General features: G+C 58.6%; 1 protein-coding gene across 3 annotated transcripts; it reads left to right on the plus strand.

Moving 5' to 3' along the window:
- Positions 1–1,429: 1,429 nt before the first annotated feature.
- On the plus strand, positions 1,430–23,437 carry LIMK1 (LIM domain kinase 1). Of its 3 annotated transcripts, XM_055341173.1 has the most exons (17): positions 1,430–1,515; positions 3,150–3,246; positions 10,034–10,172; positions 10,438–10,547; positions 11,715–11,921; positions 13,960–14,065; positions 14,182–14,348; positions 15,362–15,545; positions 16,378–16,464; positions 16,786–16,917; positions 17,171–17,290; positions 18,236–18,295; positions 18,558–18,623; positions 20,047–20,203; positions 21,686–21,741; positions 22,000–22,157; positions 22,253–23,437. In XM_055341173.1, exons 1-17 carry the CDS (start codon positions 1,461–1,463, stop codon positions 22,413–22,415), a joined length of 2,064 nt encoding a protein of 687 aa, XP_055197148.1. In that variant the 5' UTR covers positions 1,430–1,460; the 3' UTR covers positions 22,416–23,437. The 3 variants fall into 3 exon arrangements, with proteins under 3 accessions (XP_055197148.1, XP_055197149.1, XP_055197150.1); XM_055341174.1 differs by lacking the exon at positions 17,171–17,290; XM_055341175.1 differs by lacking the exons at positions 1,430–1,515; positions 17,171–17,290 and adding an exon at positions 5,830–6,703 and having other exon boundaries at positions 3,195–3,246.
- The last annotated feature ends 891 nt before the right edge of the window (positions 23,438–24,328 follow it).

Raw genomic sequence — 24,328 nt, forward strand, 5'->3', positions numbered from 1 at the left:
TGCATCGGATCTGAAGAGCCACTCATTGGTTCTATCAGGATAGAAGTGCCAGCTCCATCTTTTTTGTTAGTCTTATATTAGCATTGTCTTCAACCTCTGCTTTCTTTTCAGGAATCTTTGGCAGCCTGGAGGCCATTCTACCAGCTTTTGTTTTGTTAAAACTTGACAACATCACCACGGCCCTTCCAGGTTCATTCTGTGGTGCCATCCTCCACCCTGCGCTATGGCCCTCTCCCAAAGCCATCTGACCAACAGACAGAGGAAGGGCACCAACACCGATCTAAATATTATGCATTTTAAAGGCCCAGCTTCTTCCTTATCAAAAATTAAAATTCTAATATTTTCTCGCGTCCCCAGGTAACTGTTTTTGCACCCAGGAGTGAGTGCCCTTGCCTTGCAGGCCATGGGCTGCGGGCCCTGGCTAGACGAGTCTACACAAACATGTTATGTAGAGCCCAAGTCTGGGCAGCTGTGCCCAGACACCCTTGTTTACTGGGTGTACCAAGGCACGTGGTTCAAGCTCTCCACTCACCACCTTTCTGCCCCGGGATCAAGTGGGAGTGCCTAAAGGGAGGAAGGGTCACCCCCTCCCCAGGTCCAGCATACTGGGATTCTCCCCCTTTAGGCAGGGTCGTCCTCTTCTTCAGTGCTAGGCTGGGGACCTGTGTTTGGGGACAGCCCGCTTGCTCCGGCCATTTCACCCAGCCCAAACCCTGTTGAGGGCAGCGCCAGCTCCAGATCTCGGGCACGCGAAAGGGCAGACCCCTGGGCGGATTCGGCCCTCTCCAGATCCTCCTCTTGCAGCTCCCTGCCTAGCCGGTGAGGCCCGAGACGAGACGTCACTGCGGGCCTCAGAGAGGGCGAGGACCTGACAGGCGCCCTCTCCGAGGCGCCCACCTCGGCCCCTAGGGCCCACACCGCCTCCTCCAGCTCGGGGCTGGGTCGCGGGGGCTCCCCGCGGGGAAGTCGAGGCCCCCTCTGCGGGCCTGTGCATCTCCCTCGGTGCCGCCTCGGAGCACGCTTCCCCTGCGAGGCCGCGGACCTCGGCTTACGAGCCCCGGCGTCGCGGCGCCCTGCAGGGACCCGGCGCTCGGGCGAGGATGAATGAAAGGGCGGGGCGGGCGCCGCCGAGGGCGCGGGGCGGGGCCGCGCAGGGCAGCTGGGCCGCTCGCCCGCGCCCCGCCCCGCCCTCGTGCCGCAGCTCCAGGCCCCGCCCCGGCCCGCCCCTCCGCTCGCTCCCTGGGCGGCCGCGGCTCGGAGCCGGTGCCGGACCCGGTGTCCGAGAGGCGGCGGCCGCGCCGCGAGCCCCGAGCGCACCCCGGCCCGGCCCGGCCCGCGCCCTCCGCCTCCCGGGCCAGCGGCTGCGGCGGCGGCGGCGGCGGCGGCGGGCGAGCTCGCGGGGCCCGGGCCGCCCCCCCAGCCCCAGCCCCAGCCCGCCGGCCCCGCCCCCCGCCGAGTGCATGAGGTTGACGCTACTTTGTTGCACCTGGAGGGAAGAACGTATGGGAGAAGAAGGTGCGCGGGGCGCGGGGCGCGGGCCGGGCGGGCGGGGGCGTCGCGCCGGGGCCGCCGGGGCCGCCGGGGAGCGGGTGCACGGGAGGGGGCCGGGTCTGCCGCGAGGCCGCGCCCCTGCCTCCTTGGGGATGAGCTCGCCCTTCCCGAGCCCGCAGGCCCCTCCCTGACGCGCTCCCCCTCGGTTTCCCCCTCCCGGGCCGTGGCCCCTCCTCCCTTTCGTCCCCGCCCGCCCCGGCCGGCCCCGGCCCCCCTCCGCGTGCTCGGCCCACCCGGGGCTCGCACTGGGGCCCCCTTATCCTGTCTCTAAGCCGGCCGGGAAGAAAGAGGTGCTGGGGAAGCCGCAGCCCTGGTTCCGAGCTCTCTGCCCAGCTCCGTGACCTTGAGTCAGGTGCTACGTGCCAGGCCTCAGTTTACCCACTTTACAATCGGGGACTGGGTGGTTGCCCCTCGGTACTGATGGTTGGAGGCCCTGATGGGCAGAGCAGAGAGAAGCCTCCTCCAGGGAACCGTCGGCAGTATCCTGGGGCCCCTACCCCCTCTCCCTGCACCAAACCTAGTGCCTGCCATCAGTCTTGGCTGGGAGGCTGACTCTCAGCTTAGTCTCCTCTTCCCCTCCTTTCCCCTTCCTGGGGCCTAAGGATTGGGTTGCAGGACAGGTAAGGATATGAAGACCCCCCAGGACTCCCTCCATGGGGTTGCCTTCCCTAGGTTCCCTGGCAGCCGTCACAGAGGCTCACCTGGTCCAGTGCAGGTCCGGTTTCCGCCAGCCCCTCCAGGCCTGCTCTTTCCTAGGGCTCCTGCCAGCCCTCCCCCAGGCCCCTGAAGGCCTGCTTGGGGCAAGTGCCCATCTCACTATCACCCCTACCTTAGGTCCTTGCGTCCTCGTGGAGGGCCAGGCTGTGACCTGGGAGCCTTAACTGTGTGACCACGCAAGCCTTACCCTCTCCAGGACTCAGTCTCCCCATCTATACAATGGGAAGGAGCAGCTTTGGGGGATCCTCCAGGGCCCACCCTGCTCTGAGGATACCAGGCCCCTAGAATGACTAAGCATGCCTAGTGGCTGGCTTGAGGAGGTGTCTGGAAGTGCCCAGCTCTGCATCCCCAGGCCCTCCTAGGCCAAGGCAGAGCCGAGATTGAGATGAGGCCAGCACCTCTGGACTTCCTGCCTTTCTGCTCCTTTGGGGTCTTCAGCCCTAGATACACCAGCCCAGCCCTGTCCAGTCCTTGCCCTTTCAAAGCTCCTCTTCCTGGACAGGCAGGGGAAGAAAGGGGCTGTTACAAGAGTGTCACCTGCTGCCTTATCTCTAAGTTCTGCCACTATCTTTCTCCCTATTGACCTTGCCTGACAGGAGATGAAGCAGAAGAATGCTGTTGTTGGAGAGTGGACATTTTCTGATCCTCCTCTTCCGTTTACAGACAGGGAAACCAAGGCCCACAGAGGCTTAGTGCCTTAGGCAAGATCTCAGCAAGGCTCTCAGACCTGTGTGCTTTCTTCTTTTGCTAAGCGCAGTGCCTGGGTGCTGCCTGTATATGCACGAGGATGTACAGGTCTACGTGGGGTGGGCAGGGCAGGCTGGGCCTGCAACAGACGGCGCCTCCGAAGAATGATTCCTGACTCCCTGTCTTCCTTGCAGGAAGTGAGTTGCCCATGTGTGCGAGCTGCGGCCAGAGGATCTATGATGGCCAGTACCTCCAGGCCCTGAATGCTGACTGGCACGCAGACTGCTTCAGGTAGGGCAGGCTGGCCGGGGTCGGGGTGCCCCCAAGCAAGGCCTGCCAGAGACAAGAGGCTGGGTCAGCAGTCTGGGAGACCTGGCTCTTCCTTCTGCCATCTCTGCTTGTGACTTCCAGCGAGTCCTTGGCCCCCGTTTCCCCATCTCTAAAATGATGCATTTGGATAAGAAGGTCCCCAAAGGCCTTTGGTTTTGTCATTCTAGAGCTCTAAGGAGAGGAAGGGAGAGACCTGCATTTGCACCAGTATCACTGAGTTTACTGGCTCCTAGGCAGGGGGAGGCGCTGGAAGGCCATGTGCCTCTGCCTTCTGGGTCCTCATGCTCCAGAGAAGGAAGGGGGATACAGCCCAGGCCCCAGGCTGGTTGTGAACATGCACAGCCCAGTCAGACCAGCGCCTTCCTTCCAGAAACCAACTCCAAGCATAAGAGAGTGGGGTCAGGGGTGTGGTCATGCACATAGGACCCAAAGGTGTCCCAGCAACCCAGCAGGACCATCCTGAGAGGCAGGTGCAGGGCACAGCCTTCAAGTTAGCAATAACCAGAACCGGGGTCTCAGAGACCTGAGATTTTTCCACATGGAAAAGTGTGGTGGGAAGAAATTGCAGGCAGTGGGCCTGGCAGGTGCTAAGGGGTGGTGACCAGGCCGGGGCCAGTCAGCAAACAGCAGAGTTGAGGTGGGAAGGCATTGACTACCAGCTAAAGGGGGTTTACTTTAGGCAGTGGGAACCTCTGACAGGTTGGTTTTTTTTGTCTTTCGGAACAACGTCCAACATTTTCTGCAATTTAGTAAGGGCCAGGCACCCTCCTAGGACTCTGTCTGGTTTGATATCGCGTTGTCGCCATTCATGGGGACAAGGAGGTTAATGCTCTTGACCAGAGTCACATAGCCAGCGAGTGAAGTGAGCACACAGAGCCCACCCAGGTTGGTGAGGCCAGAAGAGAGGCAGGCGCTGGGCCCCGGGGCTCCCAATCAGGAGTTTCCAAGGCCTTCAGGGAGGAAGAGGGCTCTGGGTAGGCAGAGAAAACCATCCGCACAGAGACAGAAATGGGAGTATCTCATTTGGTTGGAAAAGAGCAAACAGAGGAGGCAAGGTTGGGATTAATTTGTGAAAAGGCGCTAAGGCCAAGATAAGGACCTTCCAAGGGCAGCAGGGAGTCAGCTGAGGGTTCGCAGCAAGCAGGGGAGGAACGTGGGTGGAAGTGCTATTGAAAAAACACCATCCCAGTGGGCAGATGGTGGTGACTTGGCAGGGAAGGGATTGTCACAGTAGTCAGGGATCTGAGCTCATAAGGCCTGACCTAGGACAGTGACTACAAATGGAGAAGAGGGGACAATACTGGCTAGTAGTCACGTTAGCCACTGTTTACTGGGCGCTCTGAACATTACCCTTGACCCTGAACAACACAGGTTTGAACTGCACCAGTCTACTGCAGGTTTTCCACAGCACGATACTGTAAACATCTTTTCTCTTCTTTACGATTTTCTTAATAACGTTTTCTGTAGCTTAGTTTACCATAAGAATACAGTGGGTCCGAAGTATCATGTACACTGTGTTAGTTGACTGTTCATGTTACGGGGAAGGTTTCCAGTCAAAAGGAGGCCATGAGAAGTTAAGTTTGGGGAACTGAAAGTTACACGTGGATTTGGGATTGTGCGGAGGTCGGTGCCCCTAACTCTTGCGTTGTTCAAGGGCCAACTGTATTTCATTAAGTCCTCTCCATAACCCTGTGAGGTACCACTAGTTGTGCCGTTTGCACAGGCTAGAGCTAGGGCTGGAGCCTGTGTTGGCCTCGCTCCAAGTCCTCGCAGAGGTGAAGAGGTGAGGGGTGAGGGGTGAGGATAGCTCGAGCAGCATCTTGCAGCTGTCTGGGCTTTTGCCCTGGGTGCTGGGGAGGATGGTCGTCCTTCGTCTCTCTTGGAGTTGGGGATCGGGTTGATGATGAGCTGTGCCCAGCCACGTTGACTTGCAGTGCAGCGAGCCATCCGGGTTGGCTGTGCCCGGCCCAGAGCTGGTGAGGTGGTCTGAGACCCCTCAGACGTGGGGACGTGGGAGAGGCAGCTCACTTGGGGACACTGGGGCAGTGTGCTGAGATGGTGGGCGGGATTCAGGATGGGGCCCGAGAGGAATTGGGAAGAACTTTGGGGACCCCTGTGCTGAGGATGCAGAGGGAGGTAAAATCTGGGGAGACATGGGGGAGGGCCAGGAATACAGTCACAGAAGCCACAGCAGGGAAGCAGGGGGTAGGCAGGATGTACTAACCTAGCTTTGGAGGGGTCCCTGCCCTGCAGCCCACAGCCCAGAGAGGAGGAGGGCCCCAGGTCAGGGCAGTAGGGAGGAGGATGTGCCGCCATCCTGAGTGTGATGGGGGTTCAGGGAAGGCTCCCTCAATGAGAGAGGGCTTCCAGGCATCCACATTCTAGCTTCCACAAGTGCTCCTGACCCAGTGGTGTGTGGTTCTCCCAGGAGCCCCTAAATGTGAGCAAGGCCAACAGTGCCCTTACCCCCAAGTCAGAGGAGTCCCTGCCTGCCCAACCCCCATGGCCACCAGGCTCTGGACTCTTTACTTTCTTTGTCCCTAGGAGCCTCTCAAGTGCCGTGATGTGACACAGGGCTGGCACCAGCCCCTGGGCCCCAAAGTCCTCGCAGTAAGAGCCTTGTAAAAGCACAAGGGTGTGCCTCTGGCACCAGCACTGGGGGTCACCATCACTGCAGGGATCCTTCCCTGGTTCTAGCTATCCTCCCCGGTCATGGTCAGGCCCAGTGGTCCAAGCTTTGCTCTGTTCCAGCTGCTGTGTGTGGGAGGTTCCTTCCCTTAAGCCAGCAGCGCACAAACCCGAGGGCCACTGTAGCTCTGGTGACATCTCCCCAGAGGCCAGGTGGGCTGGCCCTGGGCGAGGAGGGGTGAGCATGGAGCTGGCACAGGGCTCAGAGCCTGGGCCCTGGGAAGCAGCCCCCCCCCGGGGGGGGGGACCTCTCAGGCGAGGACAACAGACTGTCCTGGAAGTCAACCTCTGTTCCTGTGGGAGCGGCACCGGAAGAAGCAGCTGCTTCGGAGCTTGTTCTGTCCCCAGAGAGTCCCCAGCCTCTGGTGCCTTTGTCCAATCAGAGGCCCAGGGGCCTGGACAGCGCTTTCTCAGGTGTGCAGGGCTGAGGGCTGGGGGAGAGTGCAGGCCACCACCTTCCTGCTTCCCTGCCCGCCCCAGAGTGCGCCCAGGGAGGAGGCCCCCCAACTGCTTCCTGTTGTGGCCCTACACCAAGTCCTCCTCACCCATGGCTGCAGCCTCCTCCCCTGCTCTGTGGCCATGCTAGCCCCACCCTCTGCAGCCTCCAATCCTGAGGGCCTGGAGTAGGATGGGGAAGCCACTGGCTGGTCTGGCTGATTGCACTCCTCTGCTGCCCCGTGCTGCAAAAGATGCTGGCCCTGAGGAGAAGCCGCTTCCTCAGAGGAGCCAAGTGAGTGCAGAGCCCCTCCCTCCCCACCTGTCCCAGATCTCAGGCAGGACCCCTGGTGTGAGGGCTCCCCAGGGGGCTGGAGGGGACTGGATGGGAGGCAGACCTACCTGGGACTGGACTGCTGGGCAGGAGAACTGAAACTCCTTGGTCACCGTTGGGGGAAGCAGCAGGCTGACTGCTGCTGAGACTTTTGACCCTCTGGTCTTCCAGTTGCTCTTTCTTCACTCCTGGTATCCAGGGATGTGGCCCTGGGCGAGGGCATCCCTCGGAGCTCACAGGGCATCCCTGGGAGCACGGACCGGTCACTGCAGAGCTTGTCACTGCCCTCCAGTGCAGCATCTCCCTGCCCTCCCCAGGATCCTCCTCTGCTGCCAGAGCCTGGCTCTGTGGTTGCCTGCTCTCCAGGACAGGACGGGTGCCCAGATTGGGGCAAAGACCGTCCTCCAGCGGTTCCTTGGTCTGGCCCTGGGCCATCTCCCAGCACCCTCAGTGCCTGGTGCTCCTGCTGGGGGGCAGCAGCATGCGTGGGGCACCCCTAAGAGTCAGGCCTGCCTGCCTCACCTTCCTCCCCTGGGCTGAGGCTGGATATGAGCTTGGGGTGAAGGGATGGACAGCGCCAGGGCTCCTGAGTGCCTTCCACACACACAGGTACACCGAAGCCCTGAGTGCCAGAACCAAGCTGCTCTGTGGGCCTGGGCTAGATCCGCAGCGTGAGAGGCAGGCCCAGCGGGAGTGCCTTGGGGCCATCGTGGGATGCTAGGGGTGGGACCTGTTCCAGGTTTAGCGGGAACACTTACATTCTCCCTGGGGTCTAGCATTTGCGGATGCCTGGCATGGGACCTCAGAGAGCCTGAGGGTTGGTGGCAGAGACTGGTGCAGCCAACAAAAGGCTGGCGGTGCTGACTGCACGGGGGTGTTGCAGACGGTCTGTGGGAGCACCCCCGCCAGGTGACTGAGTAGGCTTCAAGGAAGTGGTGACCAGGGAGCCGACTACGCTTACCCAGCGCTGGGGTGAGTCAGCGCGGGGTTCTCCAGGGCTGCTGCGGTGAGGAATGTTTGTGCATGTTTGTGCGGGAGTGAAGGGATAGGAGTTTGCAGGCTGGAGTCGAGCATTCTCTCCCCCAGAGGAAGGCAGCTGCTCTGGAGCCCCCACCAGCCCACCCACCCAGAGCCAGGCGGGGCCACTTCCTGCAGCCCTGCAGCCAGGAGCGAGGGGGAGACTTCTGCGGGGACATTGCTGTGACCCGATGAGCATGAGCGTCTGTCTAGTCGGTGGAAGGGCAGAGTGAATCACTCACTGGTGGCCCGGGGCGCGCAGGCCGCGGAGGAGCCTCCGCAAGGTCACGGCCCGCGGCCCGCGGCCGCCTCTGTGCGGAGCCGGCTCCTCTGCTGAGCACCTTCGCGAAAGGTTAGAGCCCCCGCCCGGGGCGTCCGTTTAGGGATCCCCCACATCCTGGCCCGCCGCCCACTCGGAGCAGCGAGGTGCACGCCCCCTAAGGGCGCCCCGGGCGGGGCAGGGTGAGGGGGGCGGCGAGGAAGGGCTGCGCATGACGTCATGGCTCCGGGCCAGTGTTGCTTCCGCTGCCTGCTCCTGCGTCCCACCGCGGTCTCCCGAGGCCCTCCCTCGCCCACGCCCACCTCTCCTCAGGGGAGCTGATCAGGCCCCCCCTTCCACGATGCACCCCACCTCGTGCTTCTGAACCCAAGCATTCCGTGCCTTCTCCCCCCGCCCCCAGCGGCCCCTCCCCTCAGGCTCCCAGACAATGGGGAACTGTCTGGATCCTCTTAAAGGGACAGTGTCCCGCCAACACTCCTGGCTGCCATCCTCTCCTTCCCCTTCATCCCCAGTTCCTTTTTTTTTTTTTTAAGATTTTATTTATTCATGAGAGACACAAAGGCAGAGACACGGGCAGAGGGAGAAGCAGGCTCCATGCAGGGAGCCTGATGTGGGACTCCGTCCTGGGACTCCAGGATCATGCCCTGGGCCAAAGGCAGATGCTCAACTGCTGAGCCACCCAGGCGTCCCTATCCCCAGTTCCTAAAGAGCATCAGTGAGTACAGTTAGTGTGAGACCATGTGCTGGCTGCAGAGGTTGAGGGTTCCCTGGCTGCCTGGGCCCCAGGCAGTCTTACTCAGGCCTCAGTCTTTCCTACTCTCCTCTCTGTTGGATCATTTCCCTACTGGGCGTGAGCTCTGAGCCTGGTACCCTGGTCTGTCCCCACATGACCTTGTGCTCAAACAACAGCAGAGCTGAGCACATCCTCTGCTCACTACTCTAGCTCAGATGAACCTATGCACCCAGGACCCTCAGTCAGGCTCTTCAAAGCCCTGCCGGCTCTCTGGCCATCATGCATTTCTGCATTTGCTCATCTGACTTAGCTGAGCTCCTGGTCCCCATCCAACTCACTCGTGGGTGGAAGGAAGCCAAGCATTTAGGTCTAGCTCCTGGCCTGTGGGAGCAGGTGCATCATTTCCCCCCAGTCAGGCCTCTACTGTAGCCCCTCCTGATGGGGCGGGGGGTCCTGGCCTTGATCACTGCACATCTGAGTGTTCTGTGTATGGTGTGACGGCTCTTCTGAGGGAAGGTGCAGGCACTGGGGCCCTGATTGAGCTGGAGTTAGCAAGGCTGGCTAAGCCCCCTTCTTGGGGCTGTGGCCCCCAAGGGCTGGATGAGGTCTAGGAAACAAGGAGATCTGTCTTCACTGATCCTGGTTGATGTCTGCTGAGCCAGATTCCTGCCTTATATCATAGTGGAACAGGGAGTAGTTTTGCTGTACTCTGTGATGCCCATCACATGACCTTGGGTGCATCGGAGCCTCCAGAGTTCATCTGCCTCAGGGCGGCCTGTGTGGGTTAAGTAGGGACCAGCATTTGGTAGGTCTCTTCATAGCTCTGCAGGATCACTGCCATCGGCACCAGCCCCACCTGAGTCCTGGGTGCCCAGGTTCCCATCTCCACCCTACACCAGACTTGTGAGCAAGAATAGGTCATTTCCCTTCTCTGGCCCATCTTCCTTGTATGACAAGATATGAAGAGCATCTCTCACCCTGGGACTGATGGAATTGGCCAGATGATCTGGTGCTCTGGGTGCAGAACTGTGGTGGGTGGTTATACAGGCTGTGCACTGCACAGAGGCTTCCAGCTGAAGGGCTGAGGGAGGTGGAAGCCAGCCCTGACTCCACCTGCTAAACCCTGGGCCCCAGCAAAGGCTGCTTCTGCCCAAGGGGTGGGGGTGGGGGCAAACCTTTTTCTGATTCTTCCAGAGCCCCCCCCCCCAGCTATGGGAAAGGGGGCCGGGCCAGATTGAGTCCCTGGGCCTTTCCCACCCAGGTGTTGTGAATGCAGTGCCTCCCTCTCACACCAATACTACGAGAAGGATGGACAGCTCTTCTGCAAGAGGGACTACTGGGCCCGCTATGGAGAGGCCTGCCATGGGTGCTCGGAGCACATCACCAAGGGGCTGGTCATGGTGAGCGCCCCACCCCACTCGCACCCCACAGCTGCTGCTGGCACTCATGCGTCCTCATGGGTTTCCCTCCTCTGGTTCTCTTCTGTTCCTTTTTTCTGGCTCTGACTCCCCCTGCCTTCTGAGCCCGTTGGTCTGTCTATGCGTAGAACCAGCCTTCTAGAGCTGGCCAGCCAGGCCCCCAGAGTTGGTTTGGGGCTGCCCTTCTGAGAGGCCATGGGGAGGAGCTGTGGGGGCTGAAGGATCATCCCTGCCACCCTCCTGCCAGGTGGCTGGGGAGCTGAAATACCACCCCGAGTGCTTCATCTGCCTCACGTGCGGAACCTTCATCGGTGACGGAGACACCTACACGCTGGTGGAGCACTCCAAGCTGTACTGGTGAGCACCCCTGGTCCCCTCCAAGCCTGGGGTCCCACCTCATTCTAGACCTTCCACACCAGGGTCCTTCCCCTTCCTGGGTGGGGCAGTTGTTAATAGAAGGACAGTGAAGTGGTCACTGAGAAATGACCCAGGAGTCACAGTGAGAGTGCGCCAGATGTCACTGAGGTTCTGGCACAGACCCTGCAAACTTAGGCCAAGTCCCAAACAGGACTGCCCTCACGTCGAACAGCAACCCCAAGTTCGGGGGTTCCCACAACACCTCAAGTTTGATAATTCTCTAAACGACTCCAAGAACTCAGGAAAGCCCTATACTTAGGATTACGGGGGTTTTATAAAGCCTACATATCCCTTCATACGAGGGCCAGCCAACTGTAGTGACACTGAGAGTGGTCAAGTCTGGGAGGATCCCCAGTGCAGAGCTTCCACACATTTTCCCCCACACAATCGGGGCATGTGACACCCCCAGCCATCCTGGCATCACCAGTTTTTATTGGGGTTTCATCATATAGGCATCATTGATTGATTCATTGGGTGCACGATTGAACTTATTTTCTAGCCACTCCTGGCCCCACCCCCACCCCTCCAAGGTCGGACTGGGTCACAGGCACCCCCCCAGTCACATAGTTGGCCTTGCCCGCAGCCAGCCCCCATCCTGAGTCCTCGGTTCACACAAGCTCAGGTATGGTCTGAAGGACACTCGGATTCCAAGGATTTAGAGCTACTTTCCCAGAACAAAGACCAGGCAAATTCTTTATTATACAGTGCTGATAAAGCTGGATTCCCAGGAGGCATGGCACAGTCCCAAATGGGCTTTTAATGACTTCCTCCTGAACTGGTTAGTCACTGGCCTTGTCCTGGCCAGTTTATAGCATGATGGGAGTGGACAAGTCCAGAATGACTGAGCTTTGGCGAGGGGCAAGGCCTGGGCCGGGCACACTCAGTTGCTGCTCCAGGACTATCAGGCAGCTGCAATCCTCCTGCCATGGAAGGGGTGGGTTTTGCGGGGGCTGGGGTGGGAGTTGGGGGGGTGGGAGTGCTGTAAGGGGAAGTGGGGGGGAGAGAGGAGCCTGGAGCCGGGAGATGGGGGGAGTAGTGATGCTGGCAACTGCCCTGACACTCTTTTCTTCCCCCTCTTTGGGTCTCTGCCACCCGCGGCCCTTGCAGCGGGCACTGCTACTACCAGACTGTGGTGACCCCCGCCATCGAGCAGGTCCTGCCCGACTCCCCCGGCTCCCGCCTGCCCCACACAGTTACCCTAGTATCCATCCCCGCCTCACCTCATGGCAAACGTGGCCTGTCGGTCTCCATTGACCCTGCCCACGGCCCGCCAGGCTGCAGCACAGAGCACTCCCACACCGTCCGCGTCCAGGGGTGAGTGGCTGGCCAAGGCGGCAGCCTGTCTGCCTGTGGCCGTGGGTCCTCTGGGTGGGCGGCTGACACTAGGGCTGGGTGAGCCTTTGGGTGCAGATAGAGAACCCAGCTCTGGGACACCTGGATGGCCCAACTGGTTGAGCATCTGCCTTCAGCTCAGGTCATGATCCCGGGGTCCTGGGATCGAGCCCCACGTCAGGCTGCCTGCTCAGCAGGGAGCCTGCTTCTCCCTCTCCCTCTGCCACTTTCCACTTTCCCACTTGTCTGCCTGGAGCATGCTTACTCTCTCTCTCTCTCTCTCTCTCTCTCTCTCTCTCTCTCAAAAAAAAAAGTGGCCATAGAAAAGAGATCAGTTACTTTCAGGGGGACATGCAGCTGGTTTCTCAACAGAAACCATGGAAGCTAGAAAGCAGCAGAATAATATATTTGATGCACCGAGCAAAACACCATCAATCTAGGATTCTATCCTTGATGAAAATACCCTTCAAGAAACGGAGAGAAATAAAAACATGTTAAGGCATACAAAACCAACATTTAGTATGAGTAGGTCATGCCTAATGAAGATTCTAAAGGATGTAGAAAAGGTTTTAAATGTGAGAAGAAATGCAGATTAAGGAGCCAGCTCCTGTTGCCAGCATGCTATGTGATGCTGAGCAGCCCCTTGTCCTTTCTGGGCTTTAGGGTCTTTGTCTATACACTGAGGGAGTTGGGCACCTTGGAGCCTTCTAAGAGTTCTCTTAGGCCTTGGTCCACTCCTTGAGTAAAGTAGTTTTAAATGTCCTCCTGAGCGGGCCTGGGAGTCAAGTGCCAGCTTCCATTGGATCCAGTGAACACTTCTCACATGGCTGTCAGGTTCCGGCACTGTGGTGGGGCCCTCTGGTCAGGAGGGGAGTGATGCTGGGGAAGGATGCGTCTGGCCTTGACCCTGCCTCTGCTCCCCCAACTTGAGCATCAGCCAGGGCAGCAGGTGCCTCATATACACAAGCAGGCACACAGACTGGTGAGAGAGATGGGGAACTCCCAGACCAGCTGGTCTCAAAACCAGGCAGACTTTTAGAAACGGAAAAGCCAACGGCACCTCCTCTCCCTGCGTCCCTCAACGGATAAGGGTTCTCACCAGCCAGCATCTACTTTCCCAGCAATTTCGGCATAGACCGTGCCCCTTGGAGAAGCAGCCCTGCCTGCCCAAAGACTGCTGACCAGATTTACTGGCTTGTTTGTTGTTGTTGTTGTTGTTGTTTTAATATTTATTTATTTGACACAGAGAGCACGATGGGGGCAGAGGGAGAGGGAAAAGCAGGTTTCCCACAGAGCAGGGAGCCCAATGTGGGACTCGACCCCAGGACCTGGGATCATGACCTGAGCCTCCTCAGGCAGCCCCTCAGGAACCTTTTTTTTAAAGTCCCCAGTCTCTTTTCTCTTCCATCTCTCACCCCTTCCCCATCTCAGGGCAAAGACAAAGTAAACATTCCTTAAAAAGCTTTCATGAAGACAAAATGAAAACACGGTAACCAAAATGTTAAAAGAAGCAAGTAAATTTGACAAATTGGCCACTCCATGAGTTAGATTGTGGGTGTCATCATGTGGCTCGGAGTGGGCAGCAAGCCCCATCCTGCTCACTCTGGAGGAGTGGAAGCCGTGGCCTTATCAGGGCAAGCTTGGGAACCAGGAATTCAGTGGATCCAGACCCTCTGAGGACCCATCTTGTGACCTTTGTCTGCCTGGAACATAGACAGTTGGAAAGCTGTCTGTCCTCATGGCAGACACAGCACTCTGTTGAACCGGAGCCCCTGAGCATCCTGTATAGAGTAGCAAGTACTTCTTTCTCTCTGGTTTGCCACCCACAGCAGACATCAGTAATCGATTACAGAATTCCTCCTCACCAATCCAGAACTCCAGACTCTATACAGTTGTTGTCAATCATGCAAAATAGAATTAATTTGCTGCCTCACCCCGATCTGATTCCCATGGCCTTGGTTCCTGTCAGGGCTCCAGTGGACAGGCAGGCAGGGGTTTGATCACTACTCTGTCCTCACAGAGTGGACCCAGGCTGCATGAGCCCAGATGTGAAGAATTCCATCCATGTGGGAGACCGGATCCTGGAAATCAATGGCACACCCATCCGGAACGTGCCCCTGGATGAGGTACGGGTCCCAGCCTGGCAAGCAGGGATTAGAGGTGGTGCTTTCATGCCTGACTCCTCCCCCACCTCCCTCTCCGCCACCTTGGACTCACCTGTCCACACTCCTGCTCTCCCCAGATTGATCTGCTGATCCAGGAAACCAGCCGCCTGCTCCAGCTAACTCTTGAGCATGACCCCCATGACACCCCGGGTCACGGGCCAGGGCCTGAGCTCAGCCCCCTGGGCTCCCCAACCCCCACTCCCAGTGGGGAGGTGGGCACCTCTTCCCGGCAGAAGCCTGTCCTGTAAGTCAGCCCCTTGTCGTATTTACTTTCACTGGCATTGGGCTTCAGGGCTTTGGGACCTGCTTGCTGCCCTCAAGGAGGTCTCAGTCTGGTGGGGGAGTCAGCCCTGCAAAGAAGCAGGCCAGCAAAGGTTGCAGAGGGCTAAGAAAGGGGAAGGGTCACGAGACGGGGGAAAGTAGGGGACTGAGCTCCCCTCGCTGGGGTTTATATGGCACTTCTAGAATGGACCAGCGCCCTGGCTCCAAGGAGCAGCCAGCAGGTAGCTCAGGACATGGGAGCATGGAATGTCTTTGGGGAATGGCAGGTCCCCTAAAGGCTGTTGTGGCAAAGAGATGTGTTTCAGAGAGCACTCTGGTCCCCTGTGCACAAGGGTGCTCAAGGCCAGAGATGGCTCACAGGCCATGGCAAGGGTCCAGAAGGAGGTGCCAGGGGCCCCAGACCCTCTGAAGTGGGGGGAGCACATGGAAGAGACCCAGAGCCAGCCTGGTCCTCACTACACTTAACCACAGGCCTGCTCAGGACTCCTGGTGAAGAATTTTGCAGGGATATCCTCTGGAGAAACCACTTTTAGTCTAAGAAACAGTGGTGCCAAAGGCCTATATTTCCCCCTCCTGTGCATTTGTCTGGAGCTCGAGCTGTCCTGTGGAGCCACCTACATAGCAGGGTTACAGGCATCCTGGACAGGACCACACCCTGAGGCCTGGCACCCAAGTCCTGGGAGATAAAGCTTCTGACCTAGGGTCACCAGGCAGAGAAGACCAAGGATAGACGGTCCTACAGAGGGCACCCGCAGGATAGCAGGCCTAGGACGGGGCTATGGTCATTGGCATCAGGATGGGGCTTATGGCTTCCCAGGAGAGCTGCCCTGTGCCACCCTCTCCTGGACTGGGGTAGGGGTGCTGCTTGTACATGAACTGTGGATGGGAGCGTGGCAGGCAGGAGGAAGGGGTCCAAGCTGAAGCCTGGTGCCCACCTGCCACCTATGACACCGAGCACCGTGTGTGTCTCCCCAGGAGGAGCTACAGCATTGACAGGTCTCCGGGTGCTGGCTCACTAAGCTCCCCAGCCTCCCAGCGCAAGGACCTGGGTCGCTCTGAATCCCTCCGTGTGGTCTGCCGGCCACACCGCATCTTCCGGCCATCGGATCTCATCCATGGGGAGGTATTGGGCAAAGGCTGCTTCGGCCAGGCCATCAAGGTATAGGATGGGCCTGGGCAGGTGTGGGGGGAGAAGTGGGAGCGGGGTGGGGGCACGGGGGAGGGGACAGTCTAGGGGAGACCTATCAGTCCTGCCTGCTTCCAGGAACCCAAACCTACAGTGGAAGGAGCACTGGGCTTCCAGACTCCCTGGCCCCTACTCTCCTCCACCTGGGCTTCCCTAAGCTGGTTAGGGGGAGGGAACCTACTACAGAGAGACCCAGAACTTTATGTGGAGGATGTGGTTGGAAGGTGGGTGGGAAGGCAGCCCGGGATGGCCCAGAAGGCTCCTTCCCCGGGGCCGTGCCCTGAGCCTGAAGCCAACCCTCCATGGCCCTTACACTGCGTACCCCCTTCACAGACTCCTACACTAACATTGAACCCTTCCTTGGCTCTAATGTTACCTGGCTGTGTCCAGGCTGGAAGGCTCAGGATTATACAGAAGGCACCCATCAGGCCCTGTTCCTGGTCCCCTTCCCAGGGCAGGGGAGTCCCTGGTGGAACCGCCTTTGGGTTTCCAGGAGACCACTCAGTGGAGCAGAGGAAAGAGCTGGTCTCTGGGTCAGGTGGTCACCTGAGCCCCAAGCCATCCCTCCTCCTGCTGGGTGACCTTGGGTGCTGTCAGGAAGCCTCCCGAGGCCCCATTTCCTCACGTATGAGGGAGCTGTTAAGTCCTGCCCCATGGGGGCTGGGGACATCACCTGAAAGGCCTGTGAAAGCCATGTGCCTCCTTGTCCCCTGGCAGTTCTGGGGTGGGGCTGGGGCCGCCTACCAGGCGGGCAAAGAGCAACTCTGTCAGTACCGAGTCTCCGTGCCTCGGTGTCCCCACACAGGTGACACACCGGGAGACAGGCGAAGTGATGGTGATGAAGGAACTGATCCGGTTTGATGAAGAGACCCAGAGGACGTTCCTCAAGGAGGTCAGTGAGCAGAACTGCCACGCCGCCTCCTCACCAGACCTCTCCGCTGAGGGGGTAGCCAGGCTTCCGGGAGGATGGGTCGCTCCAGCCACATGCTGGAGGGAGAAAAAGTATCTCGCTGGAGGTTGTCCCCCGGCTGGGGGAGGGGGAGCTGGAGTGGGGGGCACAACCCAAGCAGACAGGCACCGTGGTCTGACGGGCAGGGACTCCCACCTGTGAGGTGGCTGAGCCCCTGGTGCCCCGGGAGGAGGGCACAGGGCGGCACAGGGAGGAGGAGGTTCAGGCACAGCCCCAGGCCTGGCCTGTGTGCACCCCCACCAGGTAAAGGTCATGAGATGCCTGGAGCACCCTAACGTGCTCAAGTTCATTGGAGTGCTCTACAAGGACAAGAGGCTCAACTTCATCACAGAGTACATCAAGGGGGGTACCCTCCGGGACATCATCAAGAGCATGGTGAGTGCCAACCCAGTCCCCCACCTCCCCCCTCCCCTCCCATGCCCGCCTCTAGCACCAGGGGCCCAGGACAGGCAGCTGCCCTCCAGGCTTCCTCAGCCCCTCAGTGGGGTTTGCCTCTGGTCTCCAAGGCTCTCTCAGGTCACCAAACCCTGATTCTGAGCCCGACAGGGAGCCATCAACTCCCAGCTAAAGCTCAGGTCCAGAGAGGGTCCCCGCTTCGCCGAGGTTGGAGACACACAGGCTATTTCAGGGTGGCCGTCCTGGGGACCTACTGCCTGGCCCTGCCCTGGCCCAGAGCTGCCAGACTCAGACTTGCCTGCCACGGGGCGCAAGAGCTCAGGAAAGGCACCTTTATTACCTCTTTTTACTAGTAAGTGGGCCTTCTTACTATTTACTGTGTTCTGTACAATTCCGAACTCTCTTTAAGGGTTCAGATAAAAATTGCAAATCCAAACCGAGGAAGTATTTGAGGAGGAGCTTGTAGCACTCTGGTGCTCTCGGATGGTGCCGCATCTCAGCGTTCCCCTTGTGCACCCCAGATTCCTCACCACCACCCCCAGGCTGCAGCCCCAGCAGGCTCCTAACAGGTGCAATTTCTCAGAAAGGATTCTGTGGTTGAGTGCAGTTTGGGAATGGCAGGCTACACCCACCTGGGCTTCCTCACCACGCTCTGGATCTGTAGCAGCACTCTCCTGTCCCCACCTGCCCAGTGGAGGTCTCTGCATGGGTGGGGTGAGAGAACCAGGTGTCTCCCCAGATGAGTTGAGGCCAGAGCCCTACTCGTTGGTGCCCTCCCTACAGGTGATCTCATTGGGCCCGTCTATCTCTGCCTACAGAGATACACAAAAGTAGGTTCCGATTTTCTAAAAATCTGAAAGATTGGGATTGTGTTGAAGATAGAGGTTTTTTTCCTCCAAAGAGCTGGATCGGGAGTTGCACAGCAGTATGCCCCACTTTGTGTCTGAAATCACATAGTGGAAAATGATACCTTTTTAAAAAGATTTTATTTATTTATTCATGAGAGAGAGAGAGAGGCAGAGACACAGGCAGAGGGAGAAGCAGGCTCCCTGGGGGGAGGCCGATCCGGGACTCTGAGCCAAAGGCAGACGCTCAACGACTGAGCCACCCAGGCATCCCAGAAAATGATATCTTTGAGCTCTTCACCCCCACCCCTTAGTTGCGGACAGGTGGAGGTACAAAAGAGAATGGGGGGGGTCATTGGATTCTCTGGGACACTTGCTCCCTTGGCGTCTCTCTCCCCCCAACCATTCTGCCATCGCGGCCTCCGTTGGCCCTTCTCTCCCCACTCCCCCAGGACAGCCAGTACCCGTGGACTCAGAGGGTGAGCTTTGCCAAGGATATCGCTTCAGGGATGGTGAGTGGGCTTTGGGACCATGGGCTGGGCGATCTGACCCCACTTATAAAAAGATTCTGTCCCACTAACCTAAAACTTTACAAGGAAGTTAGAGACAGAAGCCATGGGGAAGCTCTGGTAAAGAGCAGAGGGGATCAGGTGGGGGTGGGAAGAGTACGCCTCACTCACCAGCCTGGGGCAGGAGGGGAGGTGGAAGCCCTGGGGTGGGGTGGGGGGGTGCCTCAGCACAGCTGTCCCCTGACCTCATGCTCCCTGCCCCCAGGCTTACCTCCACTCCATGAACATTATCCACCGGGACCTGAACTCCCACAACTGCCTGGTCCGAGAGGTGAGCAACCTGGGACCAAGAGGGAGAGAGCGCGGGAGCCCCGCCCTGCACCCCTGGCCTTTCTGGGACAGGGATCTGGCTGGCCGCTTCCGGGCCTCTTCTGGCCCGAGCGGAAGCAGCGCCGGGAGGCAGGCTTGGATCATGGCTCCAGCCCTCTGAGCCGTCAGCACCCCAGGTTGTTAGGAGGCTCTGATAAACGGATGAAGGAGAAAGTGATGGGTCATCTGTAATGGCTCAGGCTCATGTGCCCTGCGATGCCAGACCCGCCCAGGGCAGAGTGGCCAGGCCTACACCACACGGCAACAGGCAACAACAACCGCGGGCCTGGAGGAGGGCCTGAGCACATGGGCTGGCATGGTCAAGGCCAGCTTCTGAAAGAGGCCCTGGAGGGGGGCATACTGAAGTGGACAACTAAGGGGGGGGGCAGGGAGCCCAGGGTTTGAAGGGTGGGGATGGAGGGGACCGTAGGCTGTCTGCAGGAGGCAGCGAAGGGAGGGGGTGGCTGATGGTGCCCAGCTGGAGAGGGGGTGCACTAGTTTCTTGGGGGCTGCCATCACAAAGAACCATGGGCTGGATGGCTTGGAACAACTGAAATGTATTCGGAGGGTTTAGGAAACAGAAAGTCCCAAACCAAGGTGTTGATAAGGTTGGCTCTTAGAGGCTCAGAGGGAGAATCTGTCCCGTGCTTCTCTCTCAGCTTCTGGAGGCGCCAGCGCTCCTTGGCGTTCCTTGGCCAGCAGCCACATGACTCCAGCCTCTGCCTGAGTCTTCACTCCGTGTGTCTGTGCATCCTCTTCTTATAAAGACATCAGGCACTGGATTTAGGACCCACCCTGATCTCGTATAATCTCATCTTAACTGGTAGCATCTGCAAAATCCTGTCTCCAAATACAGTCACTTCGAGATTCTCGGACGTGAATTTGGAGGAGGAGACTATTCATCACACTACAGGCAGGTTGAGATCCAGTCCTGGATGAAGAAGTTCTCCAGGCAGGCGTTTGCCAAATGAATTCAGTACAAGAAGTGTTTGAGGTGATAGGAAAAGCACGTGCAAAGGCCAGGCAGTATGACATTCAGGAAGCAATGAGTTGGTCACTGTAGAGTTGGCAGGGTTGATGGGAACTTCCAGGAGGCTGTGGGGGCACGTAGGCTTCAGAAAGCAGTGGGCTGTGAGCACAGAGAGGTGGGCGAGGCTGGATTCCCTGCCTCCCTCCTCCGAGGAGCCTGTCAGGCTGCTCCTGCTGGCGATGGGTGTCACTGCAGGGCTGAGCCAGGGTGGTGTGCCGGGGGTGAGGAGAGGGTGGCCTATCCCGGTTTCCACCCCACAACAGAGGGCATCCGTTGAGCATCTGATGAGGAGTGGAGTGGGCAGGTGGCACCAGGAGCCTGTCTCAATGTGGCCCCTGCTTTCTTGTCTCCACAGAACAAGAATGTGGTGGTGGCTGACTTTGGGCTGGCACGGCTTATGGTGGAAGAGAAGACACAGCCCGGAGGCCTTCGAAGCATCAAGAAGTCAGATCGCAAGAAGCGATACACGGTAGTGGGCAACCCATACTGGATGGCGCCTGAGATGATCAATGGTGAGTGGGCCGGCAGGGCTGCAGGGGCCCCCATCCCTGGCCTCCACCTCCTCCCCTCCGCACCCTCCTTGGGTCCTGTGACTCGTCCGTCTCCCATCGGCTGTAACATATCACCACCCACTTGGCTTAAAAAAACAAATTACCATCTAGTTCTAGTAGGAGTGGGGAGTACAGTGTCCGTCTCACCAGCCTGAAGTCAGGTGTTGGCTGGGCCAAGTTCCTTCTGGAAGCTCAAAGGGAGAACCCATTTCGTTAGTAGCCTACAGTCCTTGGCCCAGGCCCTTGGCCAGGCCCTTGTCAGCTCCAACAAAGGCGAGGACCCTGGCACCCTCTCTGACATCTGTGTCCATCATCAGGTCTCCTTCCATGCCTGCCCCCCTCTCATTAGGACCTCTGTGGTTGTATCATCCTCTGCCCATGTTCAGATCCTGAACGTAATCACACCGTCACATCCCATGCCAGGCAGTGCCTTCACGGGGCCCAGGGAGCAGGTGGTGGACAGCCTGGCCCACCCAGGGTCCTCTCTCCCACTCCATTTCTTTTTCATCAGGCCCATCACACGGTGACCTCCAGATGCCCACACCGTGGACTGTAGGGCCCCTGCCTGGGTAGGGGCTGAGCACGCACAGGGTCAGGGCAGGTGGAGCCAGGGGCATCTCCGCGCCAGCCCCAACCGGAGTTTTAACATAGCCACCCGCCTCTCACCCCAATGACTTAACCTGCAAAATGGCGCTAACTCCCTACCTCTCGGGGGGCTGTGAGGAAACCAGTGTGTAAACCAGTTGGAATCTGCTACGTGAGCGTTGCTGTCCTGGTCGTGTTTAACATCCTGCAGTCTCCCCATTTCACAGCTGAAGAGCCTGAGGCTCAGGGAGTCTGTGTCAGTCCATGGGGCTGCTGTCAACAGATTGCCACAAACTGGGTGCTTTAAAACCATAGAAACGTATTCTCTCATAGTTCTGGAATCCAGAAGTCTGAAGTCCAGGAGAGCCATGCTTCTTCCAGGAATTGTAGGGGAGAACCCACTCCTTGCTGCTTCCAGCTCCTAGTGGCTGTCCTGGCATTCCCAGGCATAGGGCCACCACCAATCCTGTGTCTCTTCCTCCTCACTCTCTCTTAGGACACTTGCAGTGGTGCTTAGAGCCTGTCTAGATAATCCAGGATTATCTCATCTCGAGATCCTTAATGATATCTGCAAAGACCTTTTTTCCAATAAAGTAATTATCACACATCCCAGGGGTTTGACACGGATGCTTTTCAGGGCCACTATGTGGTCCATGACTTGCCTAGAGTCACACAGCTGGTCAGTGGCCAAGCTGGGCCTGGAACCGCCCCCTGCCCAGAGCTCTCTCCTTACCTCTCAAAGGTTTGCTCAGACCTGGTGGGGGTGGTGGGCAGAGCCTAAGCCGCGGTCCCATGGAGGTCAGTGGCCTCTGCCTCCTGATCCAGCCTCACCTGCTGACAGCTGATCTCTTCATCCAGGCCGCAGCTACGATGAGAAGGTGGATGTGTTTTCCTTTGGAATCGTCCTGTGTGAGGTAGGTCCAGGGATGGGTGGCAGTTGGCATCAGGCTGCAGGCTGGAAGTCTGCAGGGGCCCCAGCCCCAAGGGGTGGAGAGGGGAGCTCCTTGGAATGGGGCTGCCCACAGCAACCTGTACCCCCAGGGGGTGTGGTGCTCAGGCGGTACCAGACCAAGTGTGACCTGCTCTTAAACCTGCCTGGGTAGTGCCCAGCCCCTGAGACCCACCCCCAACCCCCGCCACCCTGGGTCACTTCTGGGCCTTGTGCTGGACAGATCATTGGGCGGGTGAATGCGGACCCCGACTACCTGCCCCGCACCATGGACTTTGGCCTCAATGTGCGGGGCTTCCTGGACCGTTACTGCCCTCCAAACTGCCCGCCGAGCTTTTTCCCCATAACTGTGCGCTGCTGTGATCTGGACCCCGAGAAGAGGTAAGTGCAGTCAGCGCTCCGCCTGCAGCAGCCCTAGGGGTAGGGCCAGTCTCCAGCAGAGCAGAACCCACCATCCCATCCGCCTGTCACCCCAGGCCCTCCTTCATGAAGCTGGAGCAGTGGCTGGAGACCCTCCGCATGCACTTGGCCAGCCACCTGCCACTGGGCCTGCAGCTGGAAGAACTGGACAGGAGCTTCTGGGAGACCTACCGGCGAGGCGAGAGCGGACTGCCCGCTCACCCCGAGGTCCCTGACTGAGCCCAGCCCACCCGGCTGCCCCCGTGCCCACCTCTGGAGGACCCACCCTGTACCACACTCCTCTACAGGTCGTGGCCCGGGCATGGAGCCCCCAGCTGGGCAGCAGGCACCCAGACTCCTCCCCAGCACCGGGCCCTGACTTGCCTTCTCTTAGCCTGTGGGCCGTGGCCCCTGCCCCATCTCTGCCCCTGGCCCCAGAGCTGGCCTGGCTGCACACACGCCGTCACCTCACCCTGCCTTACCTGTCTTGGTGGGGCCAACCCCTCTCGCTTCTCCTTGCATGAGCTGGAGGGCCCGTGTGAGTCCTGCCCCATCCTCCACCCCGCTGCCCCTAGCCGTCCTGCGCACACTCCCCGTCTGTGGCTTCTCTGAGGCCAGGCCAGTAGACAGCCTCAGACTGGACTGGTCAAGGCTGTGTTCGTAGGAGGGCACCAAATGAGGGAGAGGCTGCATTCTGGGGTGCGTCAACCCCCCCGGCGGGTGGTGTCTCTGTAGTAGCAGGTATTGATAGTTACCCAAACCCCCAAACAGAGAGGTCTGCCTCTGGAGGGTGGGAGTTCCCAGTAGCTAAGCCGCAGGCCTCTCTTGCTTTGGGTCTCTTCATTTCTTTCTCGAAGCCACTTTAGTGAGAAGCAGCAGGTACCAGGCCTCAGGGTGAAGGGAGGGTCTGCTGGGGGAGAGGGGAGCCAGATCCCTGGATCAGAGCTGCCGGGAGGAGCCACAGAGGGACGCTGGGCAGAGCGGACGAGGCAGGTGTCCACCAGCATCCCAATCCCCAAAGTCCATCTCAGTGCCCCTCCCGGGCTTCTCCCCAGGCCGCCCCTCCCCGTGGCCCTCTGTCCTCTGGGTTCTTTCTGTGTAATCTATTTTTTGAGAAGAATTTGTATTATTTTTTCATACGGCTGTAGCAGCTGCTGTCAGAGGGCTTGGGGCTTTATTTTTCTGGCGGGCGGGGGTGGGGGAGCCATTTTGTCACTTTGCCTCAGTTGAGCATCTAGGAAGTATTAAAACTGTGAAGCCTCCTCAGTGCACTTTGAGCCTGGAAAACAATCCAAACAGGCCCGTGGGACTGCGGGTCAGGGAGCGTGGGACATGTCCGCCTCCATCCAGGAATCATGATGTCTAAGGAAGAAAACCTAGACACAGAACAATAAAATAAATTTCATACTCCCCAACCAGGTTCCCGGTCGCCATATATGTCTGGGGCGCAAGGAGCCCGGAACGAGAGTGGCCCTTTGTGACTAGAAGCCTGGTGGGAAGACGAGAGTGGAGGGCAGGTGGGGACCATACGGTGGGAGCAGCTTTGGGAGCGGGGAGGAGGAGATGCTAGGGTAGGCACTGCTCTCATGTGATAATAATGTCCTCTCCTTTCTAAAATGTAAGGTCCAGTCAAGAAAACAAATCGCACTGGTTATTTCAAATAGAGGGCATTAAATGCAAGGGAGTTGTTGACATAGTAGCTGAAAAGTGACGCTGGGACAACCCAGAGATGGGGAATTTCAGGAAGGAGTTACTGCCCCCCAGCAGGGGCATTTAGGGAAAGTGAGGGTGACTTTAGCTATCTGGTGTTGGCATATCAAATCACCCCTTAAATTTGGTGGCTTGAAAAAATAGTGGTTGCTTATGGCTTAAGTCTGTCAATTTGGGAGCAGCTTGGGTGAGTGGTTTTGGTCAAGGGCTCTCCTGGGGTAGGGTGGGTGACCCTGGTTCAGGGTCTCTCCTGAGGTAGGGTGCATGACTTTGGTCCACGTCTCTCCTGAGATAGGCTGGGGGACTTTGGTCCGGGGCTCTCCTGAGGTAGGGTGGATGACTTTGGTCCAGGGTCCCTCCTGAGGTTTTGGTCACATACTGTCTGGGCTGCAATCCTTTGAGGATATGACCAGCTGGAGAGTCCATTTCCAAGGACTTTTGTA

Source organism: Nyctereutes procyonoides, unplaced genomic scaffold, assembly GCF_905146905.1.
Source record: "Nyctereutes procyonoides isolate TBG_1078 unplaced genomic scaffold, NYPRO_anot_genome, whole genome shotgun sequence".
Lineage (NCBI taxonomy): Eukaryota > Metazoa > Chordata > Mammalia > Carnivora > Canidae > Nyctereutes > Nyctereutes procyonoides.